The sequence below is a fragment of the Thalassophryne amazonica genome, chromosome 10, assembly GCF_902500255.1.
Source record: "Thalassophryne amazonica chromosome 10, fThaAma1.1, whole genome shotgun sequence".
Taxonomy (NCBI): domain Eukaryota; kingdom Metazoa; phylum Chordata; class Actinopteri; order Batrachoidiformes; family Batrachoididae; genus Thalassophryne; species Thalassophryne amazonica.
In genome coordinates, this window is record NC_047112.1 from 42,712,551 (window position 1) to 42,733,992 (window position 21,442).

A 21,442-nucleotide genomic window follows, 5' to 3' on the forward strand; every position below is an offset into this window, starting at 1 on the left:
GATACAGTGTGTTTTAAGCATCCCATCCTGTTCATTGGAGATTATTTCCCAGATGTTTATTATCACTGATGCTGTTTGAAAATCAGGGTCCTGAATTATTAATATGCATATGTCACGGACAAGAATGAGCGAAGCTCGTCAGCATCTCACCATGTCATTTAGGTCTTTCAGGCTTTATTTTGAGTAAATGCTTCAGGGGAGGAATTACCATGGGAAGAACCTTTGTGCCCCCTCAGACCCCCCCCCCCCCCCGCCTTTTTAAGCATTTTTCTTTTTTGCTTTTCAGCTGACCACCCAATTACAGCCTTAACCCTCTGCTACTTTAAGCATTTTTCTTAATGTAGATGTAAATTAATATTCAAAGTTTTCAAAAAATTGGCACTTCCTGTTTAGGACACCCTGTACCATGAGTGAGCTTCGCAACGCTTCGCTCATATTATTTATTTATTTATTTATTGATTGATTGATTGATTGATTGATTGATTGATTGATTGATTGATTGATTGATTGCAATTTTGCAAAGTCGTTTTACTTTGTGATGTCAGAGTGAGGCAGGTTCACATTTTTCTGCTGGGATTTGACTTTTTGTGACTTTCTCACAAAAGTTGCATTTCAAATCAGTGTGAAAAGAATCAAACATTCTCAAATACAAAACTGTTAAATCTTTGTTTTTACATGGTTTTATATGGCTGTGGAAAAATTTGAAAAACTCATTGCATTTCAACAAATCCTGCATTCTTCAACTTTGGAAAAGCCTAGGCATATGGAAAGCGATTAGATAGATCCATCCCCTTCACTTTTTTAACATAACTCAAAAATAATAAATGCTATCATCTTATACGCCTGTCTGCATACTGTGGAACACTGCCACATGTTGGACATGTCTGGAATTGTTTCAGGGAATAACCATAACCAAATGCATGATGTACATTAGGAGCAGGTGTAGTTTGAAGTTGTAAACATAACTTGAAATTAACTTGTTTGTCAGTTGCTTTCATTTCCAAAGCCTTTCTCTGGAGGCCATCAAGACCACTAATTCTTATGGTCACATCATTTCATATATAATCCCACCTGGTAAAGAAAGTGTAATTTTTTTCCTATTTGAAACATTACTGAACACAATGTCTCAAGCACTTAGATGAGCAGAGACAAAACATACAAACAACAGACAATATTACAATATGCACTACAACAGTAATGTAGAGTAGGTAAATCAGTGGATAAGGAGCTGGTCTGTCGGACACTACGGAATCAGGAGGTAAGCACTGGCACCAGTAGGATGAAGGGCCTATGTAGGACTTATTTCTTCTTCCTAGAACACTGATTCTCTAAGTGTCACGAAACTACTGTGGGTGGACTATGAGAAGTCATTAATAATAAAAAAAAGGTCATATTTAAAATTGGCAAAAAGATATTTTTTAAAATGTAATAAAAATCAGTAAAATGAAGAACAAAGCCATGAAAATAAAGTGTTTTTCTTTATTCATCTGACCAAGTTTAACATATTGTAAATATAGAAATACTGTATTTAATCTTAGTCTCATCCATTTTATGTAACTGCTTATTACAATTAAGGGTCATTGGGGGGGTTAAGGGTCATGGGGGAGATAAAGGGTCATGGGGGGTAATTAAGGGTCATGGGGGGGATCAATCAAAAACATGGTTACATTTTTTTGGGTGGACACTAGATTTTTTTTCCAGGTTTAAAAGTGAGCGCCTGTGTGAAGTTTGGAAATGGCTGATCTGGAACATAGTAGCAGTAAAAAAAAAAAAAAAAAAAATATATATATATATATATATATATATATATATATATATATATATATATATATATATATATATATATATATATATATATAGGGACCTTAGGGACCTCATAGTACCATATCACCCCAATAGAGCGCTTCGCTCTCAGACTGCAGGCTTACTTGTAGTTCCTAGGGTTTGTAAGAGTAGAATGGGAGGCAGAGCCTTCAGCTTTCAGGCTCCTCTCCTGTGGAACCAGCTCCCAATTCAGATCAGGGAGACAGACACCCTCTCTACTTTTAAGATTAGGCTTAAAACTTTCCTTTTTGCCAAAGCTTATAGTTAGGGCTGGATCAGGTGACCCTGAACCAGCCCTTAGTTATGCTGCTATAGACGTAGACTGCTGGGGGGTTCCCATGATGCACTGTTTCTTTCTCTTTTTGCTCTGTATGCACCACTCTGCATTTAATCATTAGTGATCGATCTCTGCTCCCCTCCACAGCATGTCTTTTTCCTGGTTCTCTCCCTCAGCCCCAACCAGTCCTAGCAGAAGACTGCCCCTCCCTGAGCCTGGTTCTGCTGGAGGTTTCTTCCTGTTAAAAGGGAGTTTTTCCTTCCCACTGTAGCCAAGTGCTTGCTCACAGGGGGTCGTTTTGACCGTTGGGGTTTTACATAATTATTGTATGGCCTTGCCTTACAATATAAAGCGCCTTGGGGCAACTGTTTGTTGTGATTTGGCACTATATATAAAAAAAAAAATTTGATATATATATATATATATATATATATATATATATATATATATATATATATATATATATATATATATATATATATATAATGTGAGACACGCTGTTAAACATTTCTGGGGGTACCAAAACACAAATATAATTCAGATTTATTCAATTTTCATGGGACAAGATTTGGTAAAAATCCTACATGTGATCACTTTCCATTGATATTAACAGATGAAGCAGAAGTAGAAATTGAATTAAATGGACACAAGTTCACCAAACTGATGTCACACTTCCACTAGCCCATTAGTAAAAAATGTTTAATACTGACTGCTGTTGACCGCCACCCTCAACTTTGGTATGTGTCAATTTAGTCGTGTAAATAACATTTTCTCCACAGGAGAAAAGTTCATGTTCTTCTCTCAGCAGTCAATGTACCAATCCACTGCCTGCCGGAAGGCCTTGTAGATCACAGGGTCGAAGGAACAGATTAGTCCTCCCCCACGCCACAGCTGGGCCTTCTCCCTGTTCAGGTCCCCCAAGCAGGCCACCTGATCCTCGTAAGCATGTGACACACACCACTTGGAGTGATCGTGGTAGGAATAGAACAGGGTTGATCCGGAAAGCCTGATCCTCCTGATGTTCAGGGTGTGCTTGGGCAAGGAGCAGTTGGAGAGCAGCTCGTGGCCTTGTCTTTGCCAAGTCTCCACCAGCAGGTCAGCCTGCAGGACCTGAGCCACCCAGCCTGTGTAGATATCTAAACACAGAGAGTGATCCTTATTTTAAATAACTGAAAACCTCACTGGTTGTTGAAATAAATAGGGTTACAATAATATTTTCATAAAAATATGGCTTATCTTGGTATTTCATCAACAAAAACATTTTTATTAACTGTGAATCGTGAAGGACAACTAAATTATCATTTGTTTAAAACAAATTTTCTATTTAAGCACAGAAACTGAGGAAGACCATGAGGAAGAACATTTCAAACATTAGTTTAATACAGCTGAAAACTCCTTTTATAAATGTGCACTTCAGAATAATTTCTCATGCCCATGTTGAGGCACGCTTCCCTCTGGGTGCTCAAGCTTCCTCGCACTTCCAAACTCATGCAGGTCAGGTGAACTGGTGACTCTAATTGGGCTGTAGGTGTGAGAGTGTGAATGCGTTCATCTATAGAGGCTTTGCACATGACGTCACAGTTCACGTGCAGGGCAGTGCCACACGGGCTGGCGCTATTTTGAAGGTCAAGTTTAGCCAATCAGGATACACAGTGTATCCTAACCGGCTAATTTGACTACAACCAAGGGTGCAATTTAGAACTAGAAATTGGGGGGGACAAAGTGCGATGCCCACAGGGCCAAAGCCCATAGGCCGGGGGTCTGGGGGCCGCTTTAGGCCCCCAGAAGCCAACGGTTTCTAGATAAGCTCAGATGCATTCTGAGCATCCAGAACAGTAATTTTAATGTTTTGAGAAGACCATAAAGTGGACACCATTTGACTTATGCAATTTGAAACTGTGGATAAAAGTACTTTATTCTGAGAATAGGCAGCATTAATTTTATTAACATCCTGGTGTAAATAAGGTATCACCACATGTGTAGAACTCAAAAAGAACAACTGCAATGTGGTAAAATGTATTCATAAATATGACAGAACAGGCTCTTAATAATTATTAACTATCGCATACTGTATTTTTTTTTTCTCAAGATTTGTTTTTGCATAAGTTTGAAAAAACAACAGATCATAAGTTTAGGATAAATTACTTATCATGAATTTAATTTTCGAAGTGGCACTAATGACAACACTCATACTGAACATAATTTCGCTTGCATAGACTGATTTTGGAGATCAAGCAATAATTGCAGATGGGCTTTCTGAGGTCTCAGATAGCTTTTCTGATTTTCTTTTCTAACTTTCAGAATTTAGTAAATTAGCATATGGTCCATTGATACTTATGTGTAGACACTAGTCCCTAGAGGCAACTACACTCAACAAAAATATAAATGCAACACTTTTGGTTTTGCTCCCATTTTGTATGAGATGAACTCAAAGATCTAAAACTTTTTCCACATACACAATATCACCATTTCTCTCAAATATTGTTCACAAACCAGTCTAAATCTGTGATAGTGAGCACTTCTCCTTTGCTGAGATAATCCATCCCACCTCACAGGTGTGCCATACCAAGATGCTGATTAGACACCATGATTAGTGCACAGGTGTGCCTTAGACTGCCCACAATAAAAGGCCACTCTGAAAGGTGCATTTTTATCACACAGCACAATGCCACAGATGTCACAAGATTTGAGGGAGCGTGCAGTTGGCATGCTGACAGCAGGAATGTCAACCAGAGCTGTTGCTCGTGTACTGAATGTTCATGTCTCTACCATAAGCCGTCTCCAAAGTCGTTTCAGAGAATTTGGCAGTACATCCAACCAGCTTCACGACCGCAGACCACGTGTAACCACACCAGCCCAGGTCCTCCACATCCACCTCCAAGATCGTCTGAGACCAGCCACTCGGACAGCTGCTGAAACAATCGGTCTGCATAACCAAAGAATTTCTGCACAAACTGTCAGAAACCGTCTCAGGGAAGCTCATCTGCATGCTCGTCGTCCTCATCGGGGTCTCGACCTGACTCCAGTTCGTCGTCGTAACCGACTTGAGTGGGCAAATGCTCACATTCGCTGGTGTTTGGCACGTTGGAGAGGTGTTCTCTTCACGGATGATGTGTTGCACTGCATGAGGCAAATGGTGGTCACACCAGATACTGACTGGTATCCCCCCCAATAAAACAAAACTGCACCTTTCAGAGTGGCCTTTTATTGTGGGCAGTCTAAGGCACACCTGTGCACTAATCATGGTGTCTAATCAGCATCTTGGTATGGCACACCTGTGAGGTGGGATGGATAATCTCAGCAAAGGAGAAGTGCTCACTATCACAGATTTTGACTGGTTTGTGAACAATATTTGAGGGAAATGGTGATATTGTGTATGTGGAAAAAGTTTTAGATCTTTGAGTTCATCTCATACAAAATGGGAGCAAAACCAAAAGTGTTGCGTTTATATTTTTGTTGAGTATATTTTTGGTTTCAAATCTGGGCAAATGCAGTCCCAGAAATTTCTGAATGTGACAAACAAGAAACAGGTGTTATAAACAAGTCAATGCTGCTAAAAATACAAACTTGCAGAAACAAAAATACTATTCTGACATGGTTTGCACATAAGACTGGCATAGCATGTTTCAAGTACACACATATATGTCAGAAGGTGGGGGGGGCATACCATATTCTGTCCCCCCTGGTTGAAAAGGTGGGGGGGGACATGTCCCCCTATCCCCCACCAAATTGCGCCCATGACTACAACAGTTGTAAAATGGACTATGCTCGAAGACTGGATCTGAAGACCTCCCCTCACCAATCAACTGGTGCTGTCCAGGAGTCTGTGTGGATTTAATAATTCTCAAAGATTTGATTTTCCTCTGTATTGTTAAAAATGTTTTTATTAGTATGACCTAAGCAGTGGTTCACCCCTGCTGTCTGGTCTGCTTGAAGTTTCTTCCTCATTATCATCAGAGGGAGTTTTTCCTTCCACTGTCTCCTGTGTGTTTACTCCAGGGGGTTGGTAAGGTTAGACCTCACTTGTATAAAGCGCGTTGAGGCAGCTTTGCTGTGATTTGGCGCTATATAAAAAGGAAATAAATGTATAAACAAGCCATCTCAACTCGTCTTTCCTCTTCACCGTTTTTCACTGTTTATCTGCTGTGCACGTGATGTTTCACAGGTCAGGTTCACACTTGGCTGCCGCCGTTTGGAAGTTCCAGTTGAGGCGGTCAGAATACACTTGGCTGTGTAAACAAGATTTTCCTGTTTTTTGCCATTTTTCTGCTATTACACCATTTCAGAGATTATTTGTGCAATTCACTATCACAGCAGACATGGACAGAAGGAGAATGTGAGCTTCTACAGGATTTCAATGGACAGAATTTTGGATTTCAGTGGAGTGCAGAATTTTGTGGATTGCTGCAATCCACTGAAAAGCCTGGTTTCCCACAGAATACACTCACCTGTGCAGTGAACACTTCACATCAGGTATGTTTGTTTGCTGTTGAAAATGAGATGAGATGAGATGAGATGACATATACTTTATTGATCTCACAGTGGAGAAATTATGTTTACACTCCAGTTACCTCAGACAGCAAGTCCACAGTTATTACTTGTTTACCGTAATAATGGCACACATCAGAATTAAAGAAAGCACATACACATCTGACATTGTTTATGTGCACTAAATTTGAAGAAGTCCATTATCCAAATTGAGGCAAGTGGGTGAAGGTCTCGCAGCAACCCTGAGTTGCGCCACCGTCAGCTTGGGGGGGGGGACAGGGACCAGCTGCAGCTAAAACCGCGCTGCCCCCGCAGAAGGGAAGGGATGACATGAGCAGAAGCCGGAGTAGGGAGTATGTGATGGGGGGTAGGAGGGGGGTGGGGAGAGGGAGTGGAAAATGCTTCAGTCCTGTGAAACAGTTTATTGTCTTTGTGAGATGAAATAAGAAACAGCCACCAAGTTCACCAAGGCCGAAAACATTTCTCTGGAGGAAAACAGCAGGGCAATTTGTCCTTCAGGCTGATAAGCCTGCCGTGTTGTGGTTTGAGCAGTGAAAAACACTTTTTACAGCTTCACTTGAACAACCAAATCCCAATTATGAATTAAGAATATTCCCAATTATGAATTAAGAATATTCCCTGGCCTCTGGAATCTTCATCTTCATCTTCAAGGCACGCATCTGCTCCAAGATGTCATCCAATTTGCATCTGAGTTCAAGAGTCATCGCAGTCTGAGAATGCACTGCCTTGCCCAACTCGTTAATCATGATGGACAAGCGAGGGGCCGTGGTTCTTGATGCTGCCGTCTTGCCAATTTTCCAGTAGATCAGGGCAGCACATAAGCCAGAAAGTACCAGCCCTGCTACCATAAGACCAAATATGAATAAATCCTCGACATCCTCAACAGAGAAGGACGCAAAGCATGCAATACGCCACGACCCCCAGGAGTCGAGAACATAGCCCGCAGGGTATGTTCCATCTGGGCAGGTAGGATCCCCCGGTCCTGACCTTCTTGTAGAAAAGATGGTGTCGTTCATAGCGTTCAGAGACCAGCTGATTAATTCCATGGTAAATCCAATAGTAGTCCAATAGATCCAGTATCCAATATAATTTGAGGAATTCACAGTCTGGTGAAGTAGGGACTTGAAGGTTAAAGCAGAGAGCAGAGATAAGGGAGAGTGGAGGAGATGCGACCGCCCTCGTCAAAGTCCCAAGCTGTTTTGTACATTAAATTATAATAACTGTGTGAAATGTTCAACCAATTTTAGATAGAGAAAGGAACGCTGACACATCACAGTTGTTTCCGTGAATAAATTATTTAATTATGCAGACATCTGTGTTGCACTGACGTTCCTTTTGCTACATGTTTCGTTCTGACCCGGTTCCACCGTTTTGCTTAGCAAAAGTGCAGAGAACTTTCTCTACTAGTTCACCAATTTTAGGTGGAGAAAGGAATGAACGCCGGCGCAACAGATATTCACAAGGTTCACCATGATGTCGCTGAACTCCAAGACCGGCAGTGTCGCTCCAGGTGCGGTCAACAAAGAAAATGTGGTGTCTTAGTGTGACCACTAGAGGCAGTCACACTATAAATGAGGGCTGCCGTACAGAGAGCAGGCAGACGGGGCAGATCAGGGCGAACAAGTGGGTAACACCTGTAAGCTGTACCGAGCTGTAATAAAGTTGCATTGTTCCTGTACAACCGGAGTTGTCTCTCTACCAGGATGAACCAACTTATTTTCTGCTATAACGCAACAGAAAACAACATGCCCGGTGCTGTGTACACATCACAAGCGCCCAAAACAGCTATTTTCTCTTTGAACCACTGTAATTCAGTGTCAGAAAAATGCTCGGTATGTTTGCTTACTCCATGATTAGTTTATCTGTAAGCTTGTCCCACACTTCACAGTAAGTACATTGTATCTTGTGTAAACAATCCTTGTAACTGTTGCACATGCACAAAATGGGGCCTAAAAACGGCGCAGTCAATTTAAACACACATTGTGCGTTACATAACTGGACAGCGGAATGTACGCATCTGTATGGAAAGTTTCAACCATGCATACAAACATTTTGGAGATGGTACAATGAAAACAGACTGTAATAAAAATGGGAGTGGCACCATTACACATAAAATGATGCCATGTGCAACTGAGTAATAACTATAGATTTAATTACACTTAATAACACATGTTACTTATATGTGTACTTTCTCATAAATTTGAAATTAGCATTTTATACCTGATAGTGAGCCAAAATTATTCCATAGGAACTGTTCAATTGTTAAATACATAAGCCAACTTTTATCTTGTATAAAACCAGACATTTAATATTTCACCAGATTATCATAATCATTTGGACAAGGTTCTGCCTGTTGCTCCTGGCATGAAGCAAATTGTTTCCCCTCCTGATATTTACATCCGCCAAGGATGTAATAAAATCATCGTTTATTTATTTATTCATTTGTCTGTCTGTCTGTCTGTTAGCAGGATTATGTCAAAACTACTGCACAGATTTCAGCAAAAGTTTCACCGCAGATACATATTAGGCCATGGAAGAGTCCATTCAATTTTGGAGGTGATCCACATTCAGATTCTGGATCAACTTTCACTTTATATGGACTTTGAAGGATTACAGTTAGCAGGATTACATCAAAACTATTTTGATGTATTTTGATGACATTTTCATCACAGATACATATTAGGCCCTGGAAGACTCCATTAAATTTTGGTGACCTGGATCTGGATCCGGATTTTGGATCAGGTTTCACTTTATATACGCCTTGAAGGATCACATCAAAACTACTTCACAGATTCTCACCAAATTTACACCACAATACAAATTAGGCCATGGGAGACTCCCTCAAATTTTGGAGGTGATCCGGATCCAGATTCTGGATCAAGTTTCACTTTTTGTAAGCTTTGAAGGATCACATCAAGACTACTTCAGATTCTCACCAAATTTGCACCATAGATAGATTTTAAAGCATGGAAGACTCCACTGAATTTTGGAGGTAATCCAGATTTGCATCAGGATCCAGATTCTAGATCAAGATTTCACTTTACTTTATATAGGCTTTGAATGATTACATCAAAACTACTTCACAGATTCCCACCAAATTTGCACCACAATACAAATTAGGGTATGGAAGACTCCCTCAAATTTTGGAGGTGATCCGGATCCAGATTCTGGATCAAGTTTCACTTTATATAGGCTTTGAAGTATCATGTCAAGACTACTCAGATTCTCACCCAATTTGCACCACAGATAGCTATTAGCCCATGGATGACACCACTGAATTTTGGAGGTAATCTGGATCTGGATTCTGGATAAAGATTTCACTTTATATAGGCTTTGAAGGATTACTGTTAGCAGGATTTTGACAAAAATTTTCACCACAGATAAATATTAGGCCACTGAAGACCCCATTAAATTTTGGAGGTGATCTGGATCCAGATCTGGATTCTGGATCAGGTTTCACTTTATAATGGCATCATGGAGGCTTAGTGGTTAGGACTGTTGCCTCACAGCAAGAAGGTCATGGGATCGATTCCCACCTGTGGCCTGTCTGTGTGGATTTTGCATGTTCTCCATGTGTTTGTGTGGGTTTCCTCTGGGTGCTCCGGTTTCCTCCCACATTGAAAGACATGCAGGTTAGGTGAATTGGAAACTTTATAATTGTCCAGGTCTCCCTTGCAAAAGAGACTGATTGATTGTCCCATTGTCTTGATTTCAATGGGACCATCCTGGTTAAATATAGTCTTTGAAGGATCACATCAAAACTACTTTACAGATTCTCAGCAAATTTGCACCACAGATACATATTAGGCCATGGAAGACTCCACAAAATTTTGGAGGTGATCTGGATCCAGATCCAGTTTCTGGTTCAGGATCTCACTTTATAGGCTTTTAAAGATTACGTGAAAACTACTTCACAAATTCTCACTAAATTTACACCACAGATAGATATTAGGCCGTGGAAGACTCCACTAAATTTTGGAGGTGATCCGGATTAGGATTCTAGATCAAGATTTCACTTTATATACGCTTTGAAGGATTATGTCAAAACTACTTCACGGATTCACACCAAATTTGCACCACAGATAGAGATTAGGGCATGAAAGACTCCACTGAATTTTGGAGGTGATCCAGATCTGGATTGGTGGACGTCAGAAATCTGAGATTGCTCTTGTTTATATTAAAAATAGGCCTACATGATTTTCGCTGCTCAATAAGTTTTATCTTAATAAAGACAGAAGCACATTAACTTCACAGCAGTGTAAAGGATTCTGCCATGTGTAACGATAAATAATTGTCTGATTATTCTTTTATCTGTAAAGTTTTATTCTGGTTCTTTTGGAGGGCTTGTTAAAGTTGTGTCTATAAGTGAATGTGATGTTTAAATGAAGAAGCAACATGCTTAACCTTGAGTGAATGGTCGTTATAAATGGTTGGTTTCAAAACTAATTGAGGACTCATTGTTGCCACCTAGTGTTGCCAACTTGTTGCATTTATTGGGTTTTTTGTGTGTGTGTCATTCCATTGCTGCGACCACACACAAGTCTGTTTTCCTGCTTTTCCTCTTGGTTACCGTAATAAGTACATGTTTTTAACCTTCATGTGTACGCTTGAATATTCATGAGGTGTTTTATATTGACCATCTGTGGTTGAATGTGGGTATGTAAAGGGCAAGATATGAGGCAGATCAACATGTGCACAATTCCAGATAGTGTGTGATTGCAGGTGTGCACTCAGAGTCATGAAAACAGAAGTAGGTAACAGTCAGTAACAGATGGTCAACTAGAACAAGAACAAAGCACACTAGAAACACAATGAGGGGAAAAACAACTGATGCCCAAGCGATGGGGATACAAAAGGCAAGGTTTAAACAGACAGGGAAGTGATCATGGAGAATGAGGCACAGGTGTGAGGACAAAACATGAAGTAAGCAAAACGAAAAAGACAAAGGAAGAAAAGCAAGTGGAAACAAACTAACAAACCTTCCGGGCAAAACCAACACGGGACACTTATAAATGACCAAACACTAAACAGAACCAGAAGAGAGAACTCGTAGCCCTTCATGGCACACTGTTGACCACCCCTGGACACTACAAAACTGAACCAGAACTAAAACACCTCAAATAAGAGTAGAGGGAGACGGGGACAGAGACAGTGGAGACGTGAAGCATGGTGCAAGTATTATACCCAGATTATATGATTCATTTAAGTCCACAGATCGTCTTAATTTTGCATGTTGTTTCATTAACTTTCTTTCCCTGGCAGTGACAGATACAAACGTCAGCATTCGGCGAGGAATAACTTACCATCCACAAAGTGTTCAGATTTAACAAAACTGACAAATTTTCCCCCTTTGGCTGAAACAAGCTGTGCCACTCTCTTTTCAGATGCCAATGGTAGTTTGTTTCCCTCACATAAGCGCGCCAACAGTGGCAACTCAGCCAAGAACGCAGCAGGCACAGAACAGTTATAGAAATGTGGATAAAGATACACCATCTGCTGTGCTGGACAAACAGGAATCACAAAGAAAAAAAAAACATGTTAAATAAAGACGCTTATAGAACTAAAGAGTCCACTAATGCCCTAATATAAACAGAACTTGGTTAGACTGGCTAGATTTATGGTTTTCCCAATAAACACTATCAGTTCAGTACTCTGTCTCATAATGCATTCTGGACATACACAGTACTAATGTTCCACTGTGACCGCATACAGTGAGGTCCATAATTATTTGTAATTTGGCCTTGTTTCACTACCAAAATAAGAGGTGAAAGTAGAGATCTCTGTGAAAGCCCACAAAATAGCTCCACTGCCACAGTAGATACCTGCATGCATTATAAATGGCAGGTGGACCATCCTTAAAAATAAAAAAGTAAAAACTTCTGATTTTCTATTTTCTAATAATGTTCAAAATTACCCCAAAATCCCTGATTATTTTAAAAAAAATGCAACTAGGGCATTGACTGTGGGGATCCACGGACTCTAGATTGGACAGTGTTTGTAAATTAGGTAGCTGACATTTTTCAAGGGAGGTAATAAATTATACAAAGTTTCTATAATGATTTGGAATGGTGTGTGAGTCCAGAATGTTTTTTAGAACATTAGACCTCAACAGTTTTTAGGGGAAGAACTCAACCCTTTTATTTTCTGTTAATTAGGTCATTTGTAATGTTAATTCACTGTCTTAATGTATTTATAAATTGTTTAGGTATACACAATATTTATTATTATTATTATTATTATTTTGTCATTTGATTTTTAAATGGAGGACAATGGAAATTAGTATTTTCACTTTCTTGTGTCATCCATGTATTTTTAATTTATTTACAATTATATTATGTACTTTCATTGAACTTACTAAATAAAATCATGCACATACACATACACAGATGCCACTTCGCTTTTAATATATAGATGATTTATGGCCCCCTGCTGGAATTGCGTGTGAGTCCAGAATGTAATTATTAACGTCCATTGTTCAGTGTTGTTAGATAATATCCATAGTTTCTCATAGTTTCACCCACAGGTTTTGACTGATAGTAAATTAAGCTCTGTTGCTTCACAGCCATTTGCTCACCGATGTGCAGGAACTGTTCATACGGGTAGGTCACACACAGAACAGTCTGGCCGTTGACTTTGCCGGAAGACGGGTAACTGTAACCATTCTCAGGGAATGGAGGGAAATGTGGAACACTGTGAGACAGCCAGAAACCTTGAAAGTGGTCAAAGAGCAGTGCCCCTGCAAGACACACACAGCGCAGCTGACACTAACATGCAGACCCACATGCACATGTGCATACATACATGCTTGTGTCGGAGTCAGGACAGGACTGGTTGAGAGTCAACAGCAGTTATCAGAGTGATGTTCTTTGCCCTGTTTGCGCTCACTGACACTAAGGTCACACTGATCTGATCGATTCAGCAACAACAAAAGGCCACAAATGCACATTTCAGACACCACACATAGGAAACCTCTGTCTAATAATGTATTATGAAAGGGGGAACCATTAACCGTTGCTCATATTATGTGGTGAAGTACCCACTCACCCACTGTAATGTTTGATGTTGAATTTTTATAATAAAAAAAAAACTCTCCCAAAGTAGAAAAACAGCATTACTGTACCTTTGGTGTGTCCGTATTTTCGGATATAATCAAGGAGTGGTGGGGCATCATTGTAAAAACCATAGACTGAGCTGTTAGACTGAAAGAAATAAGAAATACAGCACTTGTTCATAGTACATGTGTATACAGAGAGCAATACATATTCAGCAAAAATATAAATGCAAAACCTTTGTTTTTTGTTCCAATTTTACATGAATTGAAATAAAAGATCTAAGACTTCTTCCATGCACATAAAAGGTTTACTTTCGTCATATATAGTTCACAAATTTGTGTTAGTGAGCACTTCACTATTGCCAAGATAATCTATCCACCTGGCTAGTGTGACATATCATGATGCTGATGAAGCAGCATCATTATTGCACATATGTACCTTACACTGGTCACAATAAAAGACCAGTCTAAAATGTGCAGATTCCTCTTGCAAAAAGATGGTCATTCTGTGAAGATGTCAAATGTGGCAGTCCTGGATTGGTATAGCTATATGTGATGTGAGATCGGGAAACCAGTTGGATGTCCTGCCAAATTCTAGGAAACTCTGTGGGAGGTGGCTTATGGTAGTGAAATGAACGTTCAGTTCACAGGCAACAGCTCTGGTAGATGTCCCTGCAGTCAGCATGCCAGCTGGACATTCCTGCAAAATTTTTAACATCTGTAAAATAGCGTTGTGTGATAAAACTACAGAGTTGTAGAGTAGGCTTTGATTGTGACCAGTATGAGTGCAAAAATCAGGCTGCTTAATCAGCATCTTCACATTTCACACCTACCATGCCATGATCTTTGCTGACCCAAGTTCAGCAAAGGTATTTGCTGCTCAAGTTCTGATTGCAGAACTTAAGAAGCTGAGTGAAGGAAACACAGTTTGTTGATTAAGACTAAGATCCAGGCTTTCAATGACTTCCCAGACTCAACCACCACAAGTACTGTATAAGTCTTGAAATTGTACAAACGCTCACTTATCCCAGTAGTGACAGTCATGCCTCTGAGTACTCAGCTTTTGAGATTGAGAGCAGCACCACTCTCTTTGCAGGAGAATAAAAGTCTTATGGGCCTTTCACACTGAACACGTCAGGCCAATCCGTCAACGTGTCCCAATCCATCGGACGCATCCGGCGCATGACGTCAGACGCGTCGCTTCGGAAGCAGCAAGGGGGCGGAGATTGCGGCTACGTCACACTCTGGCTGTTTCCACAACCTGAAAAAAGTTCAGCGATCGCCATCTTGAATTTGTGTCGCCTGAACCACTAAAAAAGCTTTAAAAAACTGCAGTAGAACGATTCTCCCATCACCCTGCTGGGAGAAGCTTTTTTTTCAGTTACTTTTCGGAGTGACGCCGACCGAGGGAGGACTGACGACTTGGTGGGATATCGATCGAACCGTGACACCGGGCTGACCCGCACGGAGAAGCCGGCCTTCAGGCATCATTCCTGGGCAGACCGAGGCAGGCAGCCGGGGTGATGGAGCAAACCCACTCAGTCCAAAATCTCCCACTTTTTGGATATATGTGAAGTCCCAGTTTTCCCAGCGGAGTTTAGTTCTGCAGCTTTATTGAGGTGAGAATAATGTAAAAATAAAACGTGACGTTTACTGAACTGCTGTGAAGGTTTAATGATCGGCTAACCTTAGCTTAGCCTTTTAGCACAGTTGATCAGAGTGACCGCTTTAATTTGTAAATGGTTCAGTCTTTTTTATTTTTACCAAATAAAGCTACAGCTTTTTTCAGACACCAGAAAAGCTCAACTTTAAATAATTTATTTTTTCAGGCGTTTTTTCCATTGTTTTTTTTTCCCCCCGTTTTTTTTCCCCCTTTTTTTTTTTATATATAAACTGTTTAGTGTTTCTTTAGATTTAAAGAAATATTTTTATTTGTCCCAATCAGGAACATTTGCTGTGCAGACAACCAAACTTCCATTGATGAGCTGAACACCACGAAGTCCAGTCGAAAGAAAACATCTCTGTTCTTCAAAATAGGACAAAAGTCTCTTCAGCAACACCACCAGAGTTCAAAGCTGCAGAAGAGACCTTCATCTGGTCCCGAGAATACAGCATAACATCACCTGCTTCTAAATAAAAGGCTCTTTCAACAGAAACTATTTTATTATTTTTTAAAAGCTGTTTCATTTTATATTTTAACAATAAATGAACGGATCATTAAAAATGTCCACGAATCAAAGTCCAAAGACATTTGCACAAGTAGAAGCTCTCCACTTATTGTACTCAAATTCATATTTTAGAAATGACTCTGTCCTGATAACAACATTAAAGGCAATTACATATTTTGGTGAAATTACAAGTTGAAATGACCATTAAAAAAAATTCATCATGAGGTTTATGTCACAGAAATCCTACATTACAATCACACTGCAGTCATTGTCAAATTATTTTCCGTTGCATTTATAATAAACATTTGTATTTATTTACAGTGTCTGTTTTTCTGGTTGAAATGAGATATAAATAATCTACCAGACTTTAAAAAATGTACACATTTCCATGTTATTTTGTCTAAAAATAAATGTCCGAGGTTCCTTACGTTAAACAAGAAATTATCTAATCTGAAATAACAGGTGGTTTTAATTTACAGGTGAAATGTTTCTAAAGATCCATTTATTGATTTTATTTAGCTATTTTAATTACAAGTGTTCTAAACTTTTTTTTAACAGTAATCAGAAATTCTGAGGTAACAAACAACAACAAAAAACATTTCGAAGGATTTTTCTTCAGAGAACTGCTCCATAATTGAGCAGTCCTGTGACACATTTGTTTTGTACAGATCAGTGGTTTCTGCACCGATCCATTTTGTAGAGATCAGTGGTTTCTGCACCAATCCATTTTGTAGAGATCAGTGGTTTGGTGCCACTAGTCTTCTGTGTTTTGGCCAGACGCGTCGTTCCTATTGGATAACGCAAAAGTACGTCACAGCTCAGAGCCTCGAAAGTTGGATTGGATTGGACTTTGACTGCGTCAGCCTGCTGACAAGCGGCAATGCGCGCTCCCGTCAGAAGCGTCGGTTTAGCTTGGCTTTTGACGCGACGCTTCTGACGCATCTAAAAAGCAATGCGTCTCATTGAAAATAATGCTTTTTAGACCAATTTTTGACGCATCTGACGTATTCAGTGTGAAAGGCCCATTAGTCTTTAGAGTCCTGGTATTTCCTGTGTCACTGTGTGGTTGCAAGACTCAGATGAGAAGTATCCCTTGCCTGATGAGGGTGCATTAGTTACAACATTTTGGACACATGACATTTTTATCTGGACATGATCCAGTGTGTAGGTTCCTCAGTGTTGAGGATCTCAGTGGCTGAATAGACAAAGAGGACACCTGCATTTCATCTCGGAGTGGCATAAAGATGATCACAGAGAGTTGGGAATTGATCAGTTGTCTGCCTGGGTAGTTGCCATCCAGAACCCAAGGCGGTTCTGTGGTGTGGTAGCTGCAGTGACAGGTGGCACCAGAGCACAGTCCCAGACTTGGCTTGATATGCCACACTTAGCAGGTGTATAGATAATTGTGTCAAAGGTGAAATGACCGTGAGGCAGTCGGAGTCATTTTTAAGTCAAGACTTAAATCCTATGTTTATTCTCTTTCTTATGAATAGTTTTTATCTTTTTATCTGTTTTATTCTTTTACTTCTGTTTTTAATTATGTATTTGAATTTTTTTATTTATTTATTTTAAATTTTATATTGAACTGTTCTGTGTGAGGCGCCTTGAGGCAGCTTTTGTTGTGATTTGGCGCATTATAAGCTGATTAAATTGAATTGAAATTGAAATGCTCACTCACAGTTATGAACAAAATCTGAGAGAAATAAACCTTTTTGGTGCATAAGGGAAATCTTAGACCTTTTCTGTCAACACATGACAAATGGAAGCAAAAACAAGTCTCGCATTTCTATTTTCCTTGAATATAGCTATACATGGTTCCGAATGTAATTTTCTTTAACATAGCATAAATAAACAATTAGAACACATCTCACCTTATAGGTCTGTCCCATGTAAAGCTGGTTCAGCGTGTGCCCCATGGCCCCTTGGGTGGTATTTATCATGAATTTACTCATCCTCCAGCTCCCTACGGATGAGTCCAGGTACATGTATTCCACCCCACTACCAATCTGTCCGATCTGGTGTCTGGGCAGTTTGTAGATGATGAACCTGCAGCAAACAGAGGAACTCACACTTTTCACTGCATTTGAGAAACAGCACAAAAATATCTAATGAGTGAGCGCCAAAGGCACAAAAAGAAGCAGAATGCAGTATGTTACATAATATAAACTCACCAGTCAACAGGGTCACCAGCTTCATTTTTACAAGAAATGTCTGTGCGACACAAAACGCAACACAAAAACCCAACAATCATCCAAAATCTTAAACTGAACTTTGTGGACATCTTGAACGACTGAGGTGAACCACAAATGAAATCTGCACATTTCATGTCAGGTTGTTCCCGTGGTAACTTGGAAAGCACACACGGTCACACAGCTGTGTGGATGTTAAAAAGAGGAAGTTAGAAGATGCGGTCAGCTGATAGGGGAACACCGAGAGACAGGGTGTTTCGTTTATGACAGGTTTTTTCTTTTCACATGCAAATTGTTCCACATGTTCACATCTGGGTGCTTTTCAGTGGAACTACAGTCATTAATTCAGAATCATGTGATTAATTATAAGCTGAACAAAAAAGTATTGCATATTAAAAGAAAATGCAAAATGAAACTTTGTTTTGAATTTGAATAATCTTTGTCAGTGATCTGGGGCCTCATGTACAAAGCGTGCGCATGCACACACAAAACTGTGGCGTTTGCTAAAGTTCAGATGTATCAAAAGTGAAATAACCGTGGAGATGTTCGGTGCACCATGCCAAATTTGTTGTGTTTAACAGAATCATGCATCTGAGTCTCCAGGAGAAATAGGATGTGTCGTTAAAGAACGACAACTTTATTATAATACTGTATACTAAGTACAACCGCTCGGTTTCTCTGTATATACAGTGGGGAAAATAAGTATTTGACCCCCTGTCAGTTTTGCAGGTTTTCCCACCTACAAAGAATGGAGAGGTCTGTAATTTTTATCGTAGGTACACTTAATCTTAAAACAAGAATCTTAAAACAAAAATCCAGTAAATAACACTGTATTTTTTTAAATAATTAATTTGCATTTTATTGCATAAAATAAGTATTTGACCCCCTAGAAAAACAGAGCTTAACAATTGGTAGAGAAACATTTATCTGCTATTACAGAGGTCAGACGTTTCCTGTAGTTCTTGTTAAAGTTTTCACTCACTGCAACAGGGATTTTGGTCCACTCCTCCATACAGATCTTCTCCAAATCTTTCAGATTTGGAGTTTCAGCTCCCTGCAAAAATTTTCTATTGAGTTCATGTCTGGAGACTGGCCAGGCCACTCCAGGACCTTGAAATGCTTCTTACAGAGCCCCTCCTTAGTTGACCTGGCTGTGTGTTTGGGGTCACTGTCATGCTGGAAGATCCAGCCATGACCCATCTTCAATGCTCTTACTGAGGGAAGGAGATTGTTTGCCAAAATCTTGCAATACATGACCCCATCCATCCTCCCATCAATACGGTGCAGTCATCCTGTCCCCTTTGCAGAAGAGCACCCCCAGAGTATGATGTTTCCACCCCCACGCTTCACGGTTGAGATTTTTTTCTTGGGATTGTTCTCATCCTCTAAACATGGTAAGTGGAGTTGACTGTCATCTTGTGTTTCTTCCACTTTCTAATAAATAATCATAACTGTTTTTGTCTTCTACCAAGCTGCTTGCCTGTTGTCCTGTAGTCCATCCCAGCCTTGTGCAGGTCTACAGTTTTGTCCCTGGTGTCCTTAGACAGCTCTTTGGTCTTGGCTATGGTGGACAGGTTGGAGTGTGATTGATTGAGTGTGTGAACAGGTGTCTTTTATACAGGTAACAAGTTCAAACAGGTGCCTTTAATACAGGTAAAGAGTGCAGAATAAGAGGGCTTCTTAAAGAAAAATGAACAGGTCTGTGAGAGCCAGAATTCTTGCTGGTTGGTAGGGGATCAAATACTTATTTTATGCAATAAAATGCAAATTAATTATTTAAAAATCATACAATGTGATTTTCTGGATTTTTTTTTTTAGAATCTATTTTAGAAGTGTACCTATGATAAAAAATTACAGACCTCTCCATTCTTTGCAGGTGGGAAAACCTGCAAAACTGACAGGGGGTCAAATAATTATTTTCCCCACTGTATCTAGTAGCTCACTTATCACCAACACTGTAGTTGCACTGTGGCAAAACCCAGCCTTATATAGGCCTGAGGCCCCCTGCTGGTTTCTTTCAGACACCACAAAATTCATGGCTGGTGTACACACGTTTCTACAGCTATTGCTCCACTGCTGACATATAGAGGTGATGCAGGGAAACTGTTAATAGTGTGAAAAGAAGAAGTCATCAGAGTGATGTGCACATCAGAGACACACTTATGAACAATTAACACACCCACGTGTTTGCAGTTATTTGGGTGGATATAAAATCATATGCAAAGTTATGAGTAAAATGGCACTAACATTGGCTGCGTGTTGTTAGAGGACTTTGCCCAAATGTGCCCGCACTGGTTTTCATTCAGAATAATTACACAAATAAGCTATTTACACACCAAGCAGCTACCCACTGCACACCGTGCCAACCTCTCGCTTGTTTCCAACCCAACCCACTGCATTTGCGCATCACATATGATTTGAACAATGATGGAATGAAAATGTTTTCTATTAACAAAAACAAATTCATCATGTGATGGCACCTTTACATCAATACGTGTGGAGTCAATAGCTCCGATTTTATAAGGGAAACTGGCTCTCACTGCAAATTACACTTTAATGTTGGAATGTGATGTAGCTGGGTGGCATTTGGATGATTCTGTTCCACACAGCTGGCATGGCTCGTTTCAAGGTTGACTGGCACATGCCCGACTGATTGGCTTATGCTGGAATGCCCTTGTTGTCAGGAAGCTCAGCATGGTCAGCACCTGTGTGGGCACAGACAACCCCTGGCACCTCGCAGTATTGCGCTCTACAGCCAGCTGCAGTTCTGCATGCAACTCTGGTAACACTGTCATTTACGGTCAAATCCTCGCGCTCCCTGAATACACACTCACGTTGGATTGCACCATTTGTAAGGTCCTCTAACAATGCTAGCGCAACCATTGTTAAGACCATTTTCTTCATCACTTTGCTCATGCTTTTATATCCACCCACATAAATGTAAGCATGTGTGTTAATTGTTCATAAGTGTGTTTCTGATGTGCACATCACTCTGATGATTTCTTGTTTTCACCCTATTAACAGTTTCATTGCATCACCTCTATGTGTCGCCAGTGGACCAATAGCTGTAGAAACATGCATACACCAGCCTTGAATTTGGCATGGCACACCGCACATTTCCATGGTCATTTCACTTTTGATACATCTGAACATTAGTGTGGAGAAGGATGTTTGCCACCTTTTTGTGCATACGCAACCTTTGTACATGAGGCACCAGGTCTTTCACCTGGGGGACTATCTTCATTGTCTTCCTCAAATATATTGGAGGATCTCAGCAGACTTTCTTTTTCAGGTAGTTGTGACCACCTTTTATTGGAATAATGGCCATGTAGCAGTTTCTTTCTTCAAAAGTGAATCTTTCACATACCAAACTTGCTCTACCACACCCCTGGGGCAGGTATGAGCTTGTATTGTGTGTGAGCTC

The 21,442-nt window shown here is 40.1% G+C and overlaps 1 protein-coding gene across 1 annotated transcript; it reads right to left on the minus strand.

The window, feature by feature from the left end:
• Positions 1–2,609: 2,609 nt before the first annotated feature.
• Positions 2,610–18,131, minus strand: LOC117519503 (deoxyribonuclease-2-beta-like). The gene is made up of 6 exons (XM_034180829.1): positions 18,001–18,131; positions 17,701–17,875; positions 13,731–13,809; positions 13,185–13,346; positions 11,914–12,111; positions 2,610–3,237 (listed from the first exon to the last, which is right to left on the minus strand). Exons 1-6 carry the CDS (start codon positions 18,108–18,110, stop codon positions 2,903–2,905), a joined length of 1,059 nt encoding a protein of 352 aa, XP_034036720.1. The 5' UTR covers positions 18,111–18,131; the 3' UTR covers positions 2,610–2,902.
• Positions 18,132–21,442: the final 3,311 nt, after the last annotated feature.

Excerpts from the sequence above, each read along its gene's own strand:
- LOC117519503 (XM_034180829.1), bottom strand. The coding sequence starts at position 18,110 with ATGTCCACAAAGTTCAGTTTAAGATTTTGGATGATTGTTGGGTTTTTG. Across the intron at positions 17,876-18,000 it reads GCTGGTGACCCTGTTGACTG|GTTCATCATCTACAAACTGC; the intron begins GTGAGTTTATAT and ends TGTTTGCTGCAG. Across the intron at positions 13,347-13,730 it reads AAAATACGGACACACCAAAG|GGGCACTGCTCTTTGACCAC; the intron begins GTACAGTAATGC and ends TGTGTCTTGCAG.